The 17,157-nt window shown below is 36.1% G+C and overlaps 1 protein-coding gene and 1 long non-coding RNA gene across 2 annotated transcripts in view; one reads left to right on the forward strand and one right to left on the reverse strand.

The window, feature by feature from the left end:
* CFAP97 (cilia and flagella associated protein 97) overlaps positions 1 to 11,968 on the reverse strand; it is a 70,307-nt gene extending 58,339 nt beyond the window's left edge. Inside the window, exons 1-2 of the mRNA XM_037831114.1 lie at positions 11,737 to 11,968; positions 1,467 to 2,524 (exon numbers count right to left, since the gene is read on the reverse strand). Of these exons, the coding sequence (XP_037687042.1) occupies positions 1,467 to 2,508 (1,042 nt within the window). The 5' untranslated portion in view covers positions 2,509 to 2,524; positions 11,737 to 11,968. The remainder of the gene's footprint in view (positions 1 to 1,466; positions 2,525 to 11,736) is intronic.
* Positions 11,883 to 15,541, forward strand: LOC119530063. Its single transcript, XR_005216007.1, has 4 exons — positions 11,883 to 12,117; positions 13,276 to 13,357; positions 15,000 to 15,099; positions 15,243 to 15,541. It is a non-coding gene; the product is annotated as an uncharacterized LOC119530063 (long non-coding RNA).
* The last annotated feature ends 1,616 nt before the right edge of the window (positions 15,542 to 17,157 follow it).

Genomic DNA, 17,157 nt, shown 5'->3' on the forward strand with positions numbered 1-17,157 from the left:
GTTTGTGAATAGATCTCATTAAAACTGGATTAAAAAGAAAAAGCCTGAGCAACAAAAAACATATATTAGACTTTATCAAAATTAAAAACTTTTGTGCAAAGGAAATTATGAAGAAAGTGAAAAAACCTACAGAATGGGAGAAAGTAGTTGTGAATCATATGTCTGATAAGGGTTAAATATTCAGCAGAATATATAAAGAACTTTCACTATTCAACAACAAAAGACAAACAACCCAATTTAAAAAATGGGCAAAAGACTTGAACAGACATTTCTCTAAAGAAGATATACAAATGGCTAATAAGCACATGAAATGACACACATCATTAGCCGTTAAAGAAATGGAAATCCAAACCACAATGGGATACACCGAACACCACTACGATACATATGAAATGACACACAATATCACAGCCATTAAAGAAATGCAAATTCAAACCACAATGGGATACATGTACCACTAGAATAGCTATTATTAAAAAATAATAATAATAACAGTGTTGGCAAAGATGTGGAGAAATCTGAACCCTTGTATGCTGTTAGTAGGCATGTAAAATGGTGCAGCTGCCGTGGAAAACAGTTTGGTGGTTCCTCAAAAAAGCTGAATATGGAATTATCACATGACCTGGCAATTCCACTCTTAGGTATATACCCCAAAGAATGGAAAACAGGGACTTAGACGCTTGTACACCAATGTTCATTGCATTATTCATAATAGCCAAAAGGTGGAAACAACCCAGTGTCCATTGAAAGATAAATGGATAAACAAAATGTAGTCTAGTCATACAAGGGAGTACTATTTAGCAAATTCTTATGCATGCTGTAACATGGATGAAACTTGAAAACATGTTAAGTGAAATAAGCCGGGCACAAAAGGACAAATGTCGCATGATTCCACTTAGATGAAACATCTAGAATAAGCAAATTCATAGACAGAAAGCAGATTAGAGGTTACCAGGGACTGGGGAATGGGAGAATGTTATTGCCTTAATGGGTACACAGTTTCTGTTTCGGGTGATGAAAAAGTTTTGGTAATGGATGGTGGTAATGGTAGTACAACATTGTAAATGTAATTAACCCAATTGAATTGTACACTTGAGAATGGTTAAAATGGGAAATTTTGTTATGCATATATTTAAAACAATAAAATTTTTTAAAAAATTAAGAAAAAAGAAAATTTTATCTTTCTAGGCATTTTGAGTTTGTAAGTATTAGACCAAAATTTTCTGAGTTTCTAGTCCTAGTTTTGTAACACATATCTCACCTGATATTACAGATAATGATACTATAGCTATTCTTATGGCAAAACAAAATATTTGGTAAAGTTACAAAGTCAATTTTCTCAAAAACTAAAACATATCTACTAGAAAAAGCAATGTAAAATTCATTAACAATTATATTTAAGCTCAATGTACAATAATTTTAATACTTAGTCCAATGTATACTTTTTAAAAAGAAAAGAAAGTTACCTTTCAAAAGATGATTGAGGTCCATTGTGTCATGTAAGACTTTCTGTTTATCTTTGTGGTCTGAATTGGAATCCAAAAACGAAGACTTGGAGGTGGGACTGGGCCCACATTTTTCCTTCCCTTTCTTGGCTGCTTTCAAATGTTTTGAATTATGATTTAAATCCTCAACATTTCCATATACTTCTTGACTCAAGTTTTCCTGTCTTTTAACTTTTACTTTTTGATCATTTGACACGGCCAGTTCAAAAGACTGAATAGGGCTGATGTCCGGGGTTGAGAGAGGAGTTACATCAGTTACAGTATCTTCCGATTCCTCAGTGCAGTCACGAACTTTTGGTTTAGTACTTAAAGGTTGTTTTCCTGTTGATTTTATTCCTGGTTTATATTTCTGTTTTGGTGATAAGAGGTTTATACCAGATACATGTTTCTTCAATGATGGAGATGATTCAGATATACAAATATCAGTCCCTCTATCTGAACAATCTGTATCTGAACTTAAAGACGAGGAAGACAAAGAAGAGGAGGAAGAGGAACCAATTTTGGAATATTTTTTATTCATGCTCTTTTTTAAGTTATTAGATGGTTTAGCTGACTTGGACCTGACATGATGTCTTTTCCCATCATCACTGCTTTCCTCTCCATCTGTATAGTAATCATCTTCACCTTTTACAATTTGAGGGATTCTACTTGAAATGGGCAAGTGCATGTTATGTCCTGTTGTAGCACCACACAATTTTTTTGATTTTAAAGACGTGGTCAAAGATAAAGAACTTCTATTTTGTGTAATATCATTCTCTACAGGGTGCTCTTCTGAAGGAATTTTCTCTTTCCTTTCATTTCTCTTTTCAGTAAGAAGATTTTCCTTTGCTTGTCCTTCAAATTCCATGTTCACATTTTCTATATGTTTCTCTACTCCCTCTTTAGGGTCATAATCTTGCTTGTCAAACACTGAGTTACTTTCACATTTCTTTGCCTCTTCAATATCACTGTCAAAGAAAGAATGGTCCACTTCACCTTCTGATATATCTCCGAACCGATCCATGATGGCAAAAATAAATCTGAAATGCAGGAAAATGTAATCATCAGACTAAAGAGTAATTTCCAAATACATTTCATTTTTATATAGTAATTGCATAATTTTCTCAAACTGGGAAGTTTGGTTACTATATGAAAAGAAATATTTAAAAAAAAAACCATAATAGCTCAGTGAGTCGGGCTATACAGTGCTATCAAGTTGTACCAATGATTGAAAAAATAAATAAGCCTAATAGTTCAGTTCATGGGAAAATATCACAAACATGGATACCTAGTGCACCCTAAGAAAACCTCGCCTTCTATAAATTAAGTAGTTAAAGTTTAGAATAAAAATGGATGGTGGTAAAATCTCATAGGATCAGCTAAGCCAGCCCAAACATATATTATTTTAGTGGAAGCAATTCAATAAAGACTGACAAACTTTACTTGTCTTTGTCCTCTTCTGCTCCTTCCCTGTACTTATTGGAGAGAAGCAGAAAGGAGGAGGAGGTGACGCCTTTCAAAATTTACCCCATCCCTTCTTAAAGGGGAACAAAAACCCTAAGGAGTATATAGGCTGCATAGGTAGCTCAGCATGAAACTTCTGAATGTTAATTTAATTACAAATTGTGACATAACCACATATAAAAGATGAGAGGCGGAAGAGTAGACACATCTCACTGTGTTAAAGGGGGTCTGGTATTACAAGGTATTTCATAATAAACAGTTTATGACTTGTGTAAAATGGAAAAATCAAGTCATATTACTTAGACGTACAGACTTAAACATTAGAAGAAATAGATGAAGATGTTCAAAGTACTTGTCTCTACTGTGGGGCAGAGCCCGCTGTTTTTGTTAAAGGCCTTACATTACCAGTTGACTTGTAAACTTGTAACTGCACTACTTTATAAGAAATTAAAATTGATTAAAAATATTTTAACAGACTCCATATAGTTGAAATTAAACTGGAAACTTTATAAACTCATCCTTTAAAAAATATTTTTCTGGCTCAGTTATTACAGTTATCTTAGCAGCAATGTCACCCTATCTTCACCTACTGATAATCTTGTGTTCAGAGTTTGATCTCCACTTAAAAAAAAGAAAGAAAGAAAAAAGGACTCTTTAAAGGGCTGCTGATTCAATTTCTGGAGGCAAAGAAAACTAAGAAGGGCCTGGAGCATCTTATTGCTAAAAACCACAAATACTTTCAAATATGCCTCAGGTAGTGATAATAAAACAAAGAATCCAGTTTAAAGAGGCTTTCACTGGTCAAGCTGGGGCAATTCAGCACAGAGAAACAAAAAAGATGAAATATACAAAAACCTGAAAAACTAATAATTCTGTGGAAAGCCATTAATACATGATATTCAAAAGGAGCAAACAGTATGAGCTATGATAAAGGAAAGGCATATATAAATTTACAATAATCATAATAGCAAACAATCCATTTATGTGCTCATTAGACTCAATTTTAATTAATCCAATTACATCAAATCATGCTGGAAAAAATAGTATAATCTGTATTCTAAACCAGGATGAAATACTCTGCAACCCTTAATTGTTTAAGTGGCCGTGTAATCTAAAGATAGAAAAACAAGTATGAACATGATTTAAAAATGAACCAACCATAATATTAATATGATGGGATAAGATATTGCAATAACACATATTTTACCATTACTGGATAATTTTGTCTGCCTTTAAGCCTTTGAAGAATTTAAGAGATTTTGACATATTAAACTTAAAGAATATAACTGTAATCAACTTTTAAAAGTTTAATGGAATGTGATTGATTAAAGCAGTAAATTTAGATGCATTAGGTTTATAATGTATAGAAAGATTTCCTTTGTTAGATGTGGGACCATGCCTTGTCAGATGTTTGAGGTACTTAAGAAAATGAGATACATTAAAATTATAAGTATGATGTTAATTAAGTAAGTTTGCAAAAGGTGTCAAACTTTCAGGGAGATAAACTATCATATTTTTATAAGCTAAGTGAAAATTAATCAAAGTATGAGTTTTCAAATTCTAACAAAACCATTAGATTTAAACTGAAATAAGATGTATAAGTAGATCTTAAAGTATAAAGAAAAAGTAGACTATAACACATACCTAATAATTTATAAAAATATGAGAAGTATTATTTCCTACAGTATTTAAAAATTTATTACAAAGCTACAATAATCAAAATAGCATGGTACTGGCACAAGGACAGGCATATAGACCAACAGAATCGAACTGAGAGTTCAGAAATCAATCTTCACATTTATGGCCAACTGTTTCTGGACAAGGGGGCAAAGACCACTCAATGGGGAAAGAATAGTCCCTTCAACAAATGGTGCTGGAAGAACTGGACTTCCATTTGCAGGAGAATGAAGATGGACTCCTACATCACACCTTATGCAAAAACCAACTTAAAATAGATCAAAGACCTAAATATAAGAGCCAGAACTATCAAACTCCTAGAAGAAAAGGTTGGGAAGCATCTTCAGGACCTTGTGTTAAGCAATGGTTTCTTACTTAGATTTTACACCCAAAGCACAAGCAACAACAAAAACAGATAAATGAGGCTCATCAAAATCAGAAACTTGTGTGCCTCAAAGGACTTTAGTATGAAAGTAAAATGACAACCTACACAATGGAAGAAAATATTCAGAAACCACATATCTGATATGGGTTAATATCCAGAATACTTAAACAAATCCTTCACTTGACAACAAAAAAGACCAACAGTCTAATTTAAAAATGGGCAAAAGGCTTGAATAGACATTTCTCCAAAGAAGATATACAAATGGCCAAAAGTACATGAAAAGATGATCAACATCATTAGCTGTTAAGGAAATGCAAATCGAAAGCACAAAGAGATACCATTTTGAACCCACTAGAAGAATGGCTACTATTGGGAGAAAAAATCACAAGTGTTGGAGAGGATATGGAGAAATAAGGACACTTTTATTCATTTCTGGGGAGAATGTAGAATGGTGCAGCTCAGAAAGTTAAGCATAAAATTACCATATGACCTGAAAATCCCACTTCTAGGTATGTAACCCAAAGAATTGAAAGCAGAGACTCGAACAGACAGATATTTGCACACCAACATTCATAGTGGCATTGTTCATAATTGCCAAAACATGGAAGCCACCCAAGTGTCCACTGATCCATAAATGGATAAACAAAATGTAGCACATACACACAATGGAATATTATCCAGCTGTAGAAAGGAATGAAGTTCTGGATACATGCAACAACACGGATGAACTTTGAAAACATCATGTTGATGATATAAATTACACGAACTCTAATGACAAATCAGTGGTTTTGAACTCAGTGTAAAATATGTAATTTTAGACAACTATATAAAGGTGGGGGAATGGAGGAGTATAGGAACATAGTTTATGTGTCCTATTGAAGTGAAGGTGGTATCAAAAAAAAACAAGATTGATATGGATTTAAGAGGTTAATTTTAAGCCCCACAGCAAACACAAAGAAATTATCAGAGAATATAACCATAGAGATGAAATGTAGAGTTTAGGTTAAGAGAAATGGGGGAAGGGGCAATGGGGAGTTAAGAAATGAGTGTGGAGTTGCTGTTTGAGGTGAAGGGAAATTTCTAGTAATAGATGGTGGGAAAGAGCATTACAACATTCTAAATGTGATTAATCCCACTAATGGAAGGCTAGGGAGGGGGTGGAATGGGAAGATTTAGGCTGTATATATGTTTCCACAACTGAGGAAAAAAAAAAAAGTCTAAATAGATGACAATTGAATGACAAGGATGAACTTGGATGGGATCTTGGATGAGACTGGAGGATAGAGGACAGGTGGCTCAAAGGGACACAGTTGAGACATAAGGTAAAGGAAATACAGAATGTAAGCTTTGTATCATTGTTGAATCTCTTGTACTTCGTAGCAGCGCTAAATGGGATTGCATAAAAGAATGTTCTTGTTCATGGGAAGTGTATACATGGATTACAGTGTATGTTCAAGGATGTGTGCAGCTAGCTCTCATATGTTCAGAAGACAGAGCAATAGATGATGGATGATAGGGAGGGAGGGAGGGAGGGAAAGAAATAGCGATCTGACAGTATGTTAAAGTCGGTGGATTGAGCTATCGGGGGAGGGGGGTCAGGGTATGATGGAATTCTTTGTATGGGGTTAGTATTGTTTTTGCAACTGTTCCTATAGCTTTGAATTTATTTCAAAAAATAAAATAAAAATAAAATAAAAATAAAAAAGACATCATGTTGAGTGAAATAAGCCAGACACATTGATGTGAAATAATCAGAATAAACAAACTCACAGAATCAGAATGGGACAGGGTGGGAGTTGGAATAGGGAGCTAAATCTTAAAATGTGCAGAGTCTACAATACAGGCATACCTCATATTATTTAGTTTCACTTTACTATGCTTCGCAAATATTGTCTTTTTTTTTTTTTTTAAAAAAAAAAACAAGGCTTTATTGAAGGTTTGTGACAACCCTGCAAGCAAGTCTATCAGCAGCATTCTTCCAAGAGCATGTGCTCACTTCCTGTCACATTTTAATTACAGTATGTACATTTTTTAGACATGATCTAGTACACTTAATAAACTACAGTATAGTGTAACGTAACTTTTATGTGCACTGGGAAATCAAAAAATTTGTGTGACTTACATTATGGCGACATTCACTTTATTTTACTGGTCTGGAATTGAACACGCAATATCTCTGAGATATGTGGGGATAGGGAATGGGTAGTTAAGGCTTTAAAAGTACAAAATTTCTATATGGCATGAAGAAAATATTTTGGCAATGGACGGTGGTGATCATAGCACAATACTGTGGATGTAACTAACAGCACTGAAATATAGGAATGTGGTTAAAAAAGGAGATGTTAGGTTGTATATATGGTACTAGAATAAAAATTCTTTAAAAAATCCATGTAACTGTACAACACAAACAGTGAATGTTAATTTAAACCATGTACTATAGTTAATAGTACAATTATAAAAATGTGGTTTCATGAATTATAACAAAGGTGTCACTCCAATGCAGGGTGTTAATAATAGGGTGTTATATGGGAATCCTGTATTTTACACATGACTGCTGTCTAAACTCACAAATTCTAAAAAAAAGAACAAAAAAACTTTGTGATTTAAAAAAATCCCAATATTAGAAGTTTCCTCAAATTTCAAAAGCAAATTATTTCATAGCATAGTCCAGAGCAATATTTTATAATCTACAGGTCACAACCCAATGTAAAAATCAATTCAGGAGGTCATGCCAACAGTTAAACTAAAGTAAGAAGAAGACCAGATATAATAAAAATGTCTTACACATTATTCAGGCTAAGTAATGTTTTATGAAACTTCTGTTTCTATTATTTAAATGTATATGTGTACTGGGTCTTGATTTATGATCTATTATTCTTCTGAGGGTGTCAAAGAGTTCAAAACTTTTGATGCGAAATGTGATCAAAAGGTAATGTCCCACAATTCGTATAAAAAGATGGAATGCAGGCTCAAACTTTGGGTAGCAATAGAGACAAAGTGTCAAGTGTCACATATGATATTACATTTCCAGGAGAATTCTGCTTTGTTAATGAATGAAGGCTGAGCTGGAATAAATTAAGGACCAGAGTTTAAGAAATGTTGTAATTTAAACTCCAAAAATAGAAGGGAAGTTTTCTTGACATTTGAAGAGATTTAAAACAGAACAGTAAATCATAAAAGGAGGTGGATGATTATAAAGAGTCTAAAGAAATGAAGGGATCTTAAGCATAAACAAAAAAAGGCTAATTTTACTAATTCATAATAGTTATCAATTTCTATTAATGATTTGTCCAGAATTAGTATATCTGTATATAAAGTCATTAACACACATGTAATTATTCCACTGAATGTTTCCGCTTGATTTTACAGGAAAATATACTGACAAAAATTAAATTTTTTCTAGTTTGTCTTTTAAAAGTATCTTTTAAAGAGAAAAGCCAATCATCCAAATCATTCAACCCTCAACTCCCCAAAAGACTTGTTTGAAATAAGCAAATTAATAGCATAATGAACTCATTTGTATTAGTGCTGTAAATTATTCTATTACTAATAGCTAATTTGTTTCATGTACTTATTATATATTAGCCCTGTTTTAAGGGCATTGTAAGTATTAACTCATTTAATTCTCACAACTTTGAGGGATCTGAACATTCCTATTTACCAATGAGGAAACTGAAGTAGACCAAGAACTTGCCCAAAGTTACACAGCTAGTTAAGTGATAGAGCCAGGATTCTAAAGCAGGCATGCTTAAGGATCATGTTATTAAACACTATTCTATTCTGCTTCTCAGTATGATCCTTCAGGAAGACTTAGAACTAAGACTTTTTTCCTTTAAAAACACTTTGTGATATCTATGATTTATTTGATAATAAACAGTGGGTAGGATAACAAGATTTTCCCACCCCAGGCATGTTTTTAAAGGAAAATGGGACCTATTCAGCAATATGGTTTTAGGAAATAGTTTGTTGCAAAAAAGAATCGTCACGTACAATAAAATGCACATGCCAGTATTTGCCACACATATTTCTGGATTTATCTGTCATGTGGCAGTTTTCCTCTAACAAAATAAACTGGAACAAATCTTACTGGCACCATGGATTAAATGAAACAGTAGCTCTAGGTAAATTAAACTGTTACCCCAGGTAACAAGAATTTAGAACTTTGAATTCACTAGTGACCCCCTCTATCCCAATCTGAGCTTGTGAACAAACCTCCTTTCCAAAGAGAACAGGTTATGTCAAAGGAATTTCTGATAAGAGCAGCTGAAAATTCGGGAAGTCACTCTTGAAATGTTTTTAGCAGGCCTTTTTTGTTGGGTGGCATAACAGAATTTGTTAGCTGCTCCCTGATAATCTCAAATGAGAACTATATAAAGTTCCTTATGATGGTGCATGCCACATAATAAATGTTAGGGCTACACCTTTCCCCACTCACTAACCTCATAGTTCCCCAACGGTCCTGGAAGGAAAAGACTTTACCCCCTTACATTAGAAATGAAGAAACTAAGGCCTAGCAAAATCAAGTGGCTTGATCAATTTATTAGTTTGTGGTGTGTATGCCTTTTATGACTTAAAAGTTTTATCAAATTTGTGAATTAAAAAAATGAAACAGAGGCAGATAGTCATAAGTCTTTATTATGGGTCAGACTCTGTTCTAATCACTTTCAAAATCGATGAACTGATTTAATACTCATAACTCTGAGGTTCGAGATGAGGAAACTGAGGCACAGAGAGGTTAATGGTGTGCTCACATAGCTAGACAGCAGAGTCACGATTTGAACTGGCATTAAGGATGGAGACCCTTAATCATTCTGCTGCACTGAAACAAGTAGAGGAAAATTAATTGGACAAAACCTAGTAAGGAGGGATATTCTGAAATAGCCAAAAAAATATAATGGCCAAAGATACAGAATGGGGATGGTGAGATGGGAAGGCACCCTGAGAATCTAAGAAGTAACTTAGGGGCGCCCACCAAGGGGCAAAAAGTATGATTTGGAAATCAAAAAACTATTATGTTCTTAAGTCACACTGGCATAGCAGTTTACAGTCCAAAACAAGTACCATTACACTCTGCCTAGCCAAACTATTTTTTGAATGAAGTATTTATTTCTGGATGCTATGGTGAAGAATAAAGACTCTAAGTTGTGATTAAAGGTTTAAAAGCAAGGCCCTTAGCTAGTAAAAGTAATGACCAAGAAAAGGGTATATTCAGATACTTGAAGGCCTGTGATATGAAAAAGAATTTTAGACCTGTTATCTTTAGTTCCAGAGAATCCACAGATGCAGGGCATAAGAAAGCTATTTTGATTTCAACAAAACTGCTCAAAAATGGAATTGGCTACTTTATAAGATTAATGAGCCATGAGTTATTAGACATGCGGGAGCAAAGATAGGGTAACCAATTCCTGGGATGCTGCAAAGTGAATTCATGCCATTAGGAGGGTTTGATCTTTCCCAACTCTAACAATTTATAAACTAGGTATAAATCTCAAGGCCTACTCATTAGCCAAATGATTATAAGTCTTCAAAATCCCTGTGTGTTTTTTAACTAGTAATTTTCTGCCTTGCTGGTCTCCTTATCAGAATGGTACTCTAGATAAATTGCTCACCTTTATATCACAAAAAGCAGGACCTGACAAACATTAGGCATTCAAAGAATGTTTATCCAATAAATGAGTTTGGAGTTAGGAGATTTAAGATTGAGCCCTAGTTCTGCTGTTTGCTAGCAATGTAAGCAGAAAAATCACTTACACTTTCTTTGAGCTTAGTTTCCTACTCTGGTCCCTCACCAGAATTAGCTATTCCTTTATCTGCATTTCCCTGGTACAGTCATGTAGACTCCTAACAGTTGTAAGCATCTGCCTCCCTAAGTGGTCAGGCACAGTGCCTGAAGACTTTTCAGGTATAAATATCCAACAGGTAGGGTTATTTGTAATTAAATATCCAGAAGATTTAACTTAATTTACAGAATTTATCCAACGAGTCTATCAGTCAAGCAATCCTTTTGAACACTTACTTCAAAGTTCGTGAGATTCAATTTACATTCGAGAATAAGGAAGAAAAATGAGATGGTAAAGATGCTCTATATAAGCTTACTGGAATAGGTAAAAATTAAATGCCGGCTCTTCAGACCGTTAAAACCCTTTTGGTGCTCAATGAAGGCAGGTTTTTCCCAAAGCTGCCTGGGGGTCACATGGACGCCCACCATTTGCATAACTTATAAAACCCAGCAGTAGAAATAATGCTTTCATTATGCATCAGGAAAACACAATTAAGAATATGGCATTTTTTAAATTGGCAGTTACATATGTAACAGCGTCCAAGAGAAGGTTCTCCTTCCGGTTCTGGGTACACGAAAACCTATGACCAAAGTTAACACTTGTTTTCCAGAAACTCGGGGCTCTGTCCACGAACTCCCCGCCAACCTCGCGAGTTAGAAGCACACAACTTATCGTCCCTCACACCTCAGGGTTCACGTTCAAGCCTGCGGAGATGGCCGGCGGCCGCCAGTTCCCAGACCGTGGGTGCGGCGAGACCTCGACTACCACCAACGCGTTCTCAGGGCAGGTCAGGCCGTTCCGCCTCGGGCAGCGGCCTCGCACACTTTCGCTGTGGTTACACCCGCCGCCCGAGGGTCTAGCCGGGCCGGAAGGCTGGCGGAAAAGGGTACTAGGGCTCCAGCAGGCCAGCCTCCCCTACCATCCGCGAAAGCTTCGTTGTACCTACCTGGAGTGGTCGCGCTGCCCGGGTTCCGGAGAGAGGAAACGGATCCCGAACGAGGGGGGAGGGTGGTCACGCCGCCAACAGGGAACAGGAGACGACGCGCGCCACTCGCAACCAGGGGCAGCCGCTACAACCCCTCCACACACCGCCCGCGGCGTTCCGAGCCTCACGCGCACGCGCCAGCGCGCTCACGCAGCCCCTCCACGCGGCTCCCGGCGGCGCGCGCGCCCAAGCTCCGAAGCCTCCCACCGTGCGCTTCCGGGGACTGAGAGAGCGGAAAGGCGGAGGAAATTGCGAGACGAACGCAGCGAGTACTGCCTCAAGGAGGCGGCGGCCAAACGCCGGCCTTTGCGCCGCGGCCCCCTCCTGGCGTCACAGAGCACCGTTAGTTCGCGGCTCGCCTAGGGTAGCGGGATTTATGAGTGGGAGGGGTTACGTGAGGGAATAAGTCGTCCGAGGACCCGGCTGTCCAGTGCGTTATTAATGCGTTACTGCTTCTTTCTCTTGCTGTTAACGGCAGTGTGCTTGGCCTGGTTCTTGTAATTCTTAACACAAAGCAACAATAATGGGAGAGGCCGTGTCTTTGTGATTGTTTATATCTGCAAAGTTCAGTAACAACGAATTAGTAATATAGGTTAGGGGCTGGTAACGGGTTGGAAAGTCTTTTGACTACTGGTAAGCTAGATGAGTAGTTAAAAAATAAAAAGATCCCTGCAGATTATATTGAATGCCATAATTTTTCATTTTTGAACTCTAAGGCAAATAGTGTGGTAGCAAAATGACCCCCACCCCTACAAAAGATGTCGTTGCCCTAATCCCCAGAGCCTGTAAATTTGTTACCTTACATGGCAAAAGAGACTGCTGATGTGATTAAGGATCTTGAGAAGATTAACGTGAATTATGCAGGTGGGATAAGGGTCCTTATAAGAGGGAGGCAAGAAGGTCAAAGTCAGTAATAGGAGACATGACCACAAAAGCAAGAGGTTGGAGTTATGGGAGGAAGGAGCCATGAGCCAAGGAATGCAGGCAATCTCTAGAAACTGAAAAAGATCAGGAAATGGATTCTACCCTGTACCCTCCAGAAGGATTACAGACAGCCCTGATGACACCTTCATTTTAGTTTTGACCTCCAGAACTTTAAGGGAATAAATTTGTGATGTATTAAGCCACTACAGTTGTAATTTGTCACAGCTGCAATAAGAAACTAATCAGTAGGTTCTCAATATTTTTCATTAAAGTGCCAAGAAAGTTAGGAACTATTAGTTTAGTCCTATCCTAAGGAGCCTGGTAAGGAATTGTCTCTATTTTCCTTCTTCACAATGCATCTTGTACTTATTGGCAATGATTACCAATATCTACCTACTTTTCATAGGCTAAAAGGAAGGATAGATTTCATTTAATCCTGCTTGGTAAAACTATGCTGATGCCATTTCCCAGGAATAGTTGTCTGTTCTGTGGTCAAAAGTCTATTATTTCTCGGACTTTAATTTTTGACTCTTTGTTCTGTAGCATGAATTTTTTAAGTTTTGTTTTTTTCCATAGGACCTAGGGCAGGGTCCCGCAAAGAGTACTTCCTCAGTCATCTACATTGAATGAATCAATGAAGAAATGTTTATCCTCAATTGTAAGCTCCTTCAGGACAGATTTTATTTCCTTTGTGCTTTTTCATAGTTTTGGTCATACAAAGTCATCAACTCATGGGTGAAAAAAAAATCCTTCCCAAGATTCACTAAATTTGGATTCTTTTATCTGGAAAGATTTAATTAATATCATTACCCTCCCTTTTTAAAAAATTTCTCAAGTATTTATAATCTTGTTGAGACTGAATATAGGCCTTGCTATTTCTATCAAGAGTGATTAAAAGACCTTTTCATATTATTTGGCAATTTTTCACTTCTGTTAAATTTCCTTTATATTATGAGCAAATATACATTAAGTATAGTTAAGGTTCTTATTTTTTTGAGAATCTAAAGGGGTGGGTCAAAATATCTAAATACAATAACAAAGGAAATCAGGAAAGCAAAATGACTTAGCTCAATTATTACCCCCTGTGACTCATTCTCTACCTCCTTTTTTGCCACCACAGAACTTTGAAATACCTTTATTATAATATGTGCCACATAGTTTTATACTTTTTTCTTCTGTCCCGCCCCATTTGAATGTGAGCTCTTCAAGGACAGAGACCCTATTTTATACCTTTTCCTAACGAAGTACCTAGCTAATATTTTTTGACTGAATGAACAGAAGTCACAAGGTACTTTCCAGTACAATCTATTTAAATGCCAGATGAGTGCCATTATTATTTCAGCATTGCTATTGTAAGATTATTTGTATAATGTAAAAAGCAATTTATTTTCTCCTTTGGCATTATATAACTTTTAACTGCTGTATTTTAAAGATGGGATAATGAGGAAGAATCCTATAACTTAAGACTAATGAATTATTGTCTTTGAACTTACCACCAACTAGCTGTGTGATTTTGGAAAACTCATTGAACTTCTCTGAGACTTAGTTTCCTAATCTGCAAAATGGGATTGTAATACTTACTTTATCTCCTTCATAGAGTTTTTGTGGCCAATGTATGTTTTTAAAAGAATTTCCAAAAGATAAAGCTCCCATTCAAATATGAGATATTTTTATTATGGTTTCTTTTGTCTACCCAGTTCTTCTATATATATCATAAAATATTTATTCATTCAAAATTATTTACTAAGGGCCTACTCTGTGCCATACCCTGTTCTGGACTCTGATTCTAATACTATATCTTTATTTCCCAAAAGTATGTTCCCTTTCTGGTAGCAAATAAATGACATATATTTTAGGTAGTTTATAGATATTTATATAGTATTAAATAGAGTGTTCGTCTTTATTAAAAATCCTCTCTTAATTTAGCCAAGTCCATTTTATCAATAATTGCACACTGCCTACTTTATACTTCACTCTGGTCATGACAAATATAGTCAAACAGGATATGTAGATCAGTTCAAAAAGTTGATTGGCCCATATGTATTTTGGAGAAATTAGATGATAAGTAATCTCAATTTATTTTCTTTCTTTATAATTTTCTTCCCAATAATACTGGATATCAAAATCTAGGTCAGCTTTATATTTTTTCTTGTGCTTTATGTTCTGTACTTGAAAATAGCAAGCTAAATGGTACGGAGAATATCTATATTACCAAACTTTCAGCTGGCAAACATAAATAAATAGCTGTACACTGCTTCCTTGCCTGTATCCTTATCCAGGCTCTTTTCTCTATTGCATAGGTAGACAGGAACAGATTATGAAGGATTATCAATTCCAGGAACAAGAAATGTGGACCTTAACATATTTGCAGTGAGAACTCACTAGATGCCATTGATCTTGGTGAGTAGCCAAATGACCCACTAGAAACTGATTAATACAGTCTGTCAAAAGCAAATCGTGATAGGTTGTTAAAGTAATGGATCCTGTGAATCCTGCCTTCCCATGTTTACACCCTTGTATAGTCCCTCACTTATTTACTCCAGGTTGGGCCATGTGATTTTCTTTGACCAAGGGGACATTAGCAAATATGACACCAGCAAAAGCTTAAAAAGAACTTGCACATTGCTTTCCGGAGATTGCTATGTGAAGAACCCGAAGCTAACCTCTTGGAGGAAAAGAACACAGGGAGCAGAAACAAGCCATCTCAACTGAGACCCCATAGACCAGAGAGCCCCCAGCCAGTTGACTGCAACTTCATGAGTGATCACAGGCAAGAACAGCAGAAGACCCCAACCCAAGTTGCTGACCCATAAAATCACAAGCAAATAAAAAGATTGTTTTATTTTGGGGTGTTTTCTTTAATGCAACAATTGATAACTGACACATAAGATCTCCCTGAATTTTAGGTTAAAACTCAGATAAATTGAAATTATCCTTTTTATTAGGATTTACCCTTGTTATGCTTTATCTTGATACCAGCTAATTTAATTTACAATATTTTTCTTTTTGGAATTCTTTTTCTTTTTATCAAAAGACATTTCTGCCTGAAAATTTCCTAATATGAATGCTATTTCTTACTAATATGGAAGCCCACTCACCTTGATTTATATATATGTTATAAGATTTTGTTCAGAGATTTTCCTCTAAGTACTATAGTATGTTTCTTTCAAGAATGCTTTTAAAATATTGTATTAATTTTTTGCTTTTTTAAGTTCAGTCATACTTATATCTATCTAATTATCTATCTAAATCTCTCTCTATCTATATGAACTCCATGAACCCAGTTTATAAGAGACACAGAAGGGTTTAATTGCCTTGTAATGGTCTTACAGTGAGTCAGAGGAAGAAAGTAGATCTTTTAACTCATGTTTATATCTTTATTCACAGTTTTCCCCAAAGCAGTCAAGGGCAAACACTGTGGTTTTCCCTCTTGTCCTACAACTACCTCCAGGGTGGGCCAGGGGGCTTACAGAGAAATATGCTAAATAGCAGTGTTGGAGGCATCCCACATTTTGACAGAGATTGATGTTGTCTGTATTTACTTACACTGTTAAGCATTTTAAACTTGTCAATTCTTTCACATTTATTATCTTAATTTTATCATTATAATAGCCCAGTGAGGTAAGGCAGATGCTATTATTCCCATCTTATATAAGAAAATAATGCAGACAGTCTTATGAAGCATTAATTATAGCCTATCAGCATGTGCTGGCTGAGAAGGAATTTAAATAAGGCTTCCCTACTTAACTCGCTCTTTAACCCACTCAGACTTGGTAGGACTCAACCCTGACTGCTGAAAAAGAACACCTGGGTTCTAATTTAAAGGTGTCTCCTTATCCCAGTTACTAAGTTGAACCCTCTCACCCTACCTCTCAGAGTTCCTCAAACCTTGCACAGGGTAGAGGCCCAATTACTGTTGAAGCAAATGAATGAAGTATCTGCTGACCCAGCAGTAAGATAGCATGTGCTTCAGGTAGTTTTCTGACCACCGGTCAGCTCTTCAGATTTGCAGTACTCTTGGCAACAGTATATTGATGTGTTAAGAGTTACACAGCTAGACTCTCAAATATCAGAAGTTTCCCCTGGCTGGCTCAGACACCAGCTCTTCTCACAAAGCAACAAAACTAAACAACACTTTTCAGGCCGGGAATACAGGTTTTAGGCTCATGGATTTGAACCTTGATTTTTTTTTTCTCAGCTTTAATATGGGATGACTAAATCACAGGGTTTTTAGGGAGTACCATGGCATAGCAGTTAAATGCACAAACTCTGAAGCCAGACCACATGGGGTCACAGCCAAATTGTCCAAGTTATTTTACCTTCTGTCCATCAGTTTCCTCATGTGTTGAATGAAGATAGTATCTATCAGGGTTCTTACAAAGATTAAATGAAGAAATGCATGTCTAGTGCTTTGAACACTATCTGGCATGTGGTAAGTGCTCAAATAGTTAATTGTTG

The sequence above is a fragment of the Choloepus didactylus genome, chromosome 3 (assembly GCF_015220235.1).
Source record: "Choloepus didactylus isolate mChoDid1 chromosome 3, mChoDid1.pri, whole genome shotgun sequence".
Lineage (NCBI taxonomy): Eukaryota > Metazoa > Chordata > Mammalia > Pilosa > Megalonychidae > Choloepus > Choloepus didactylus.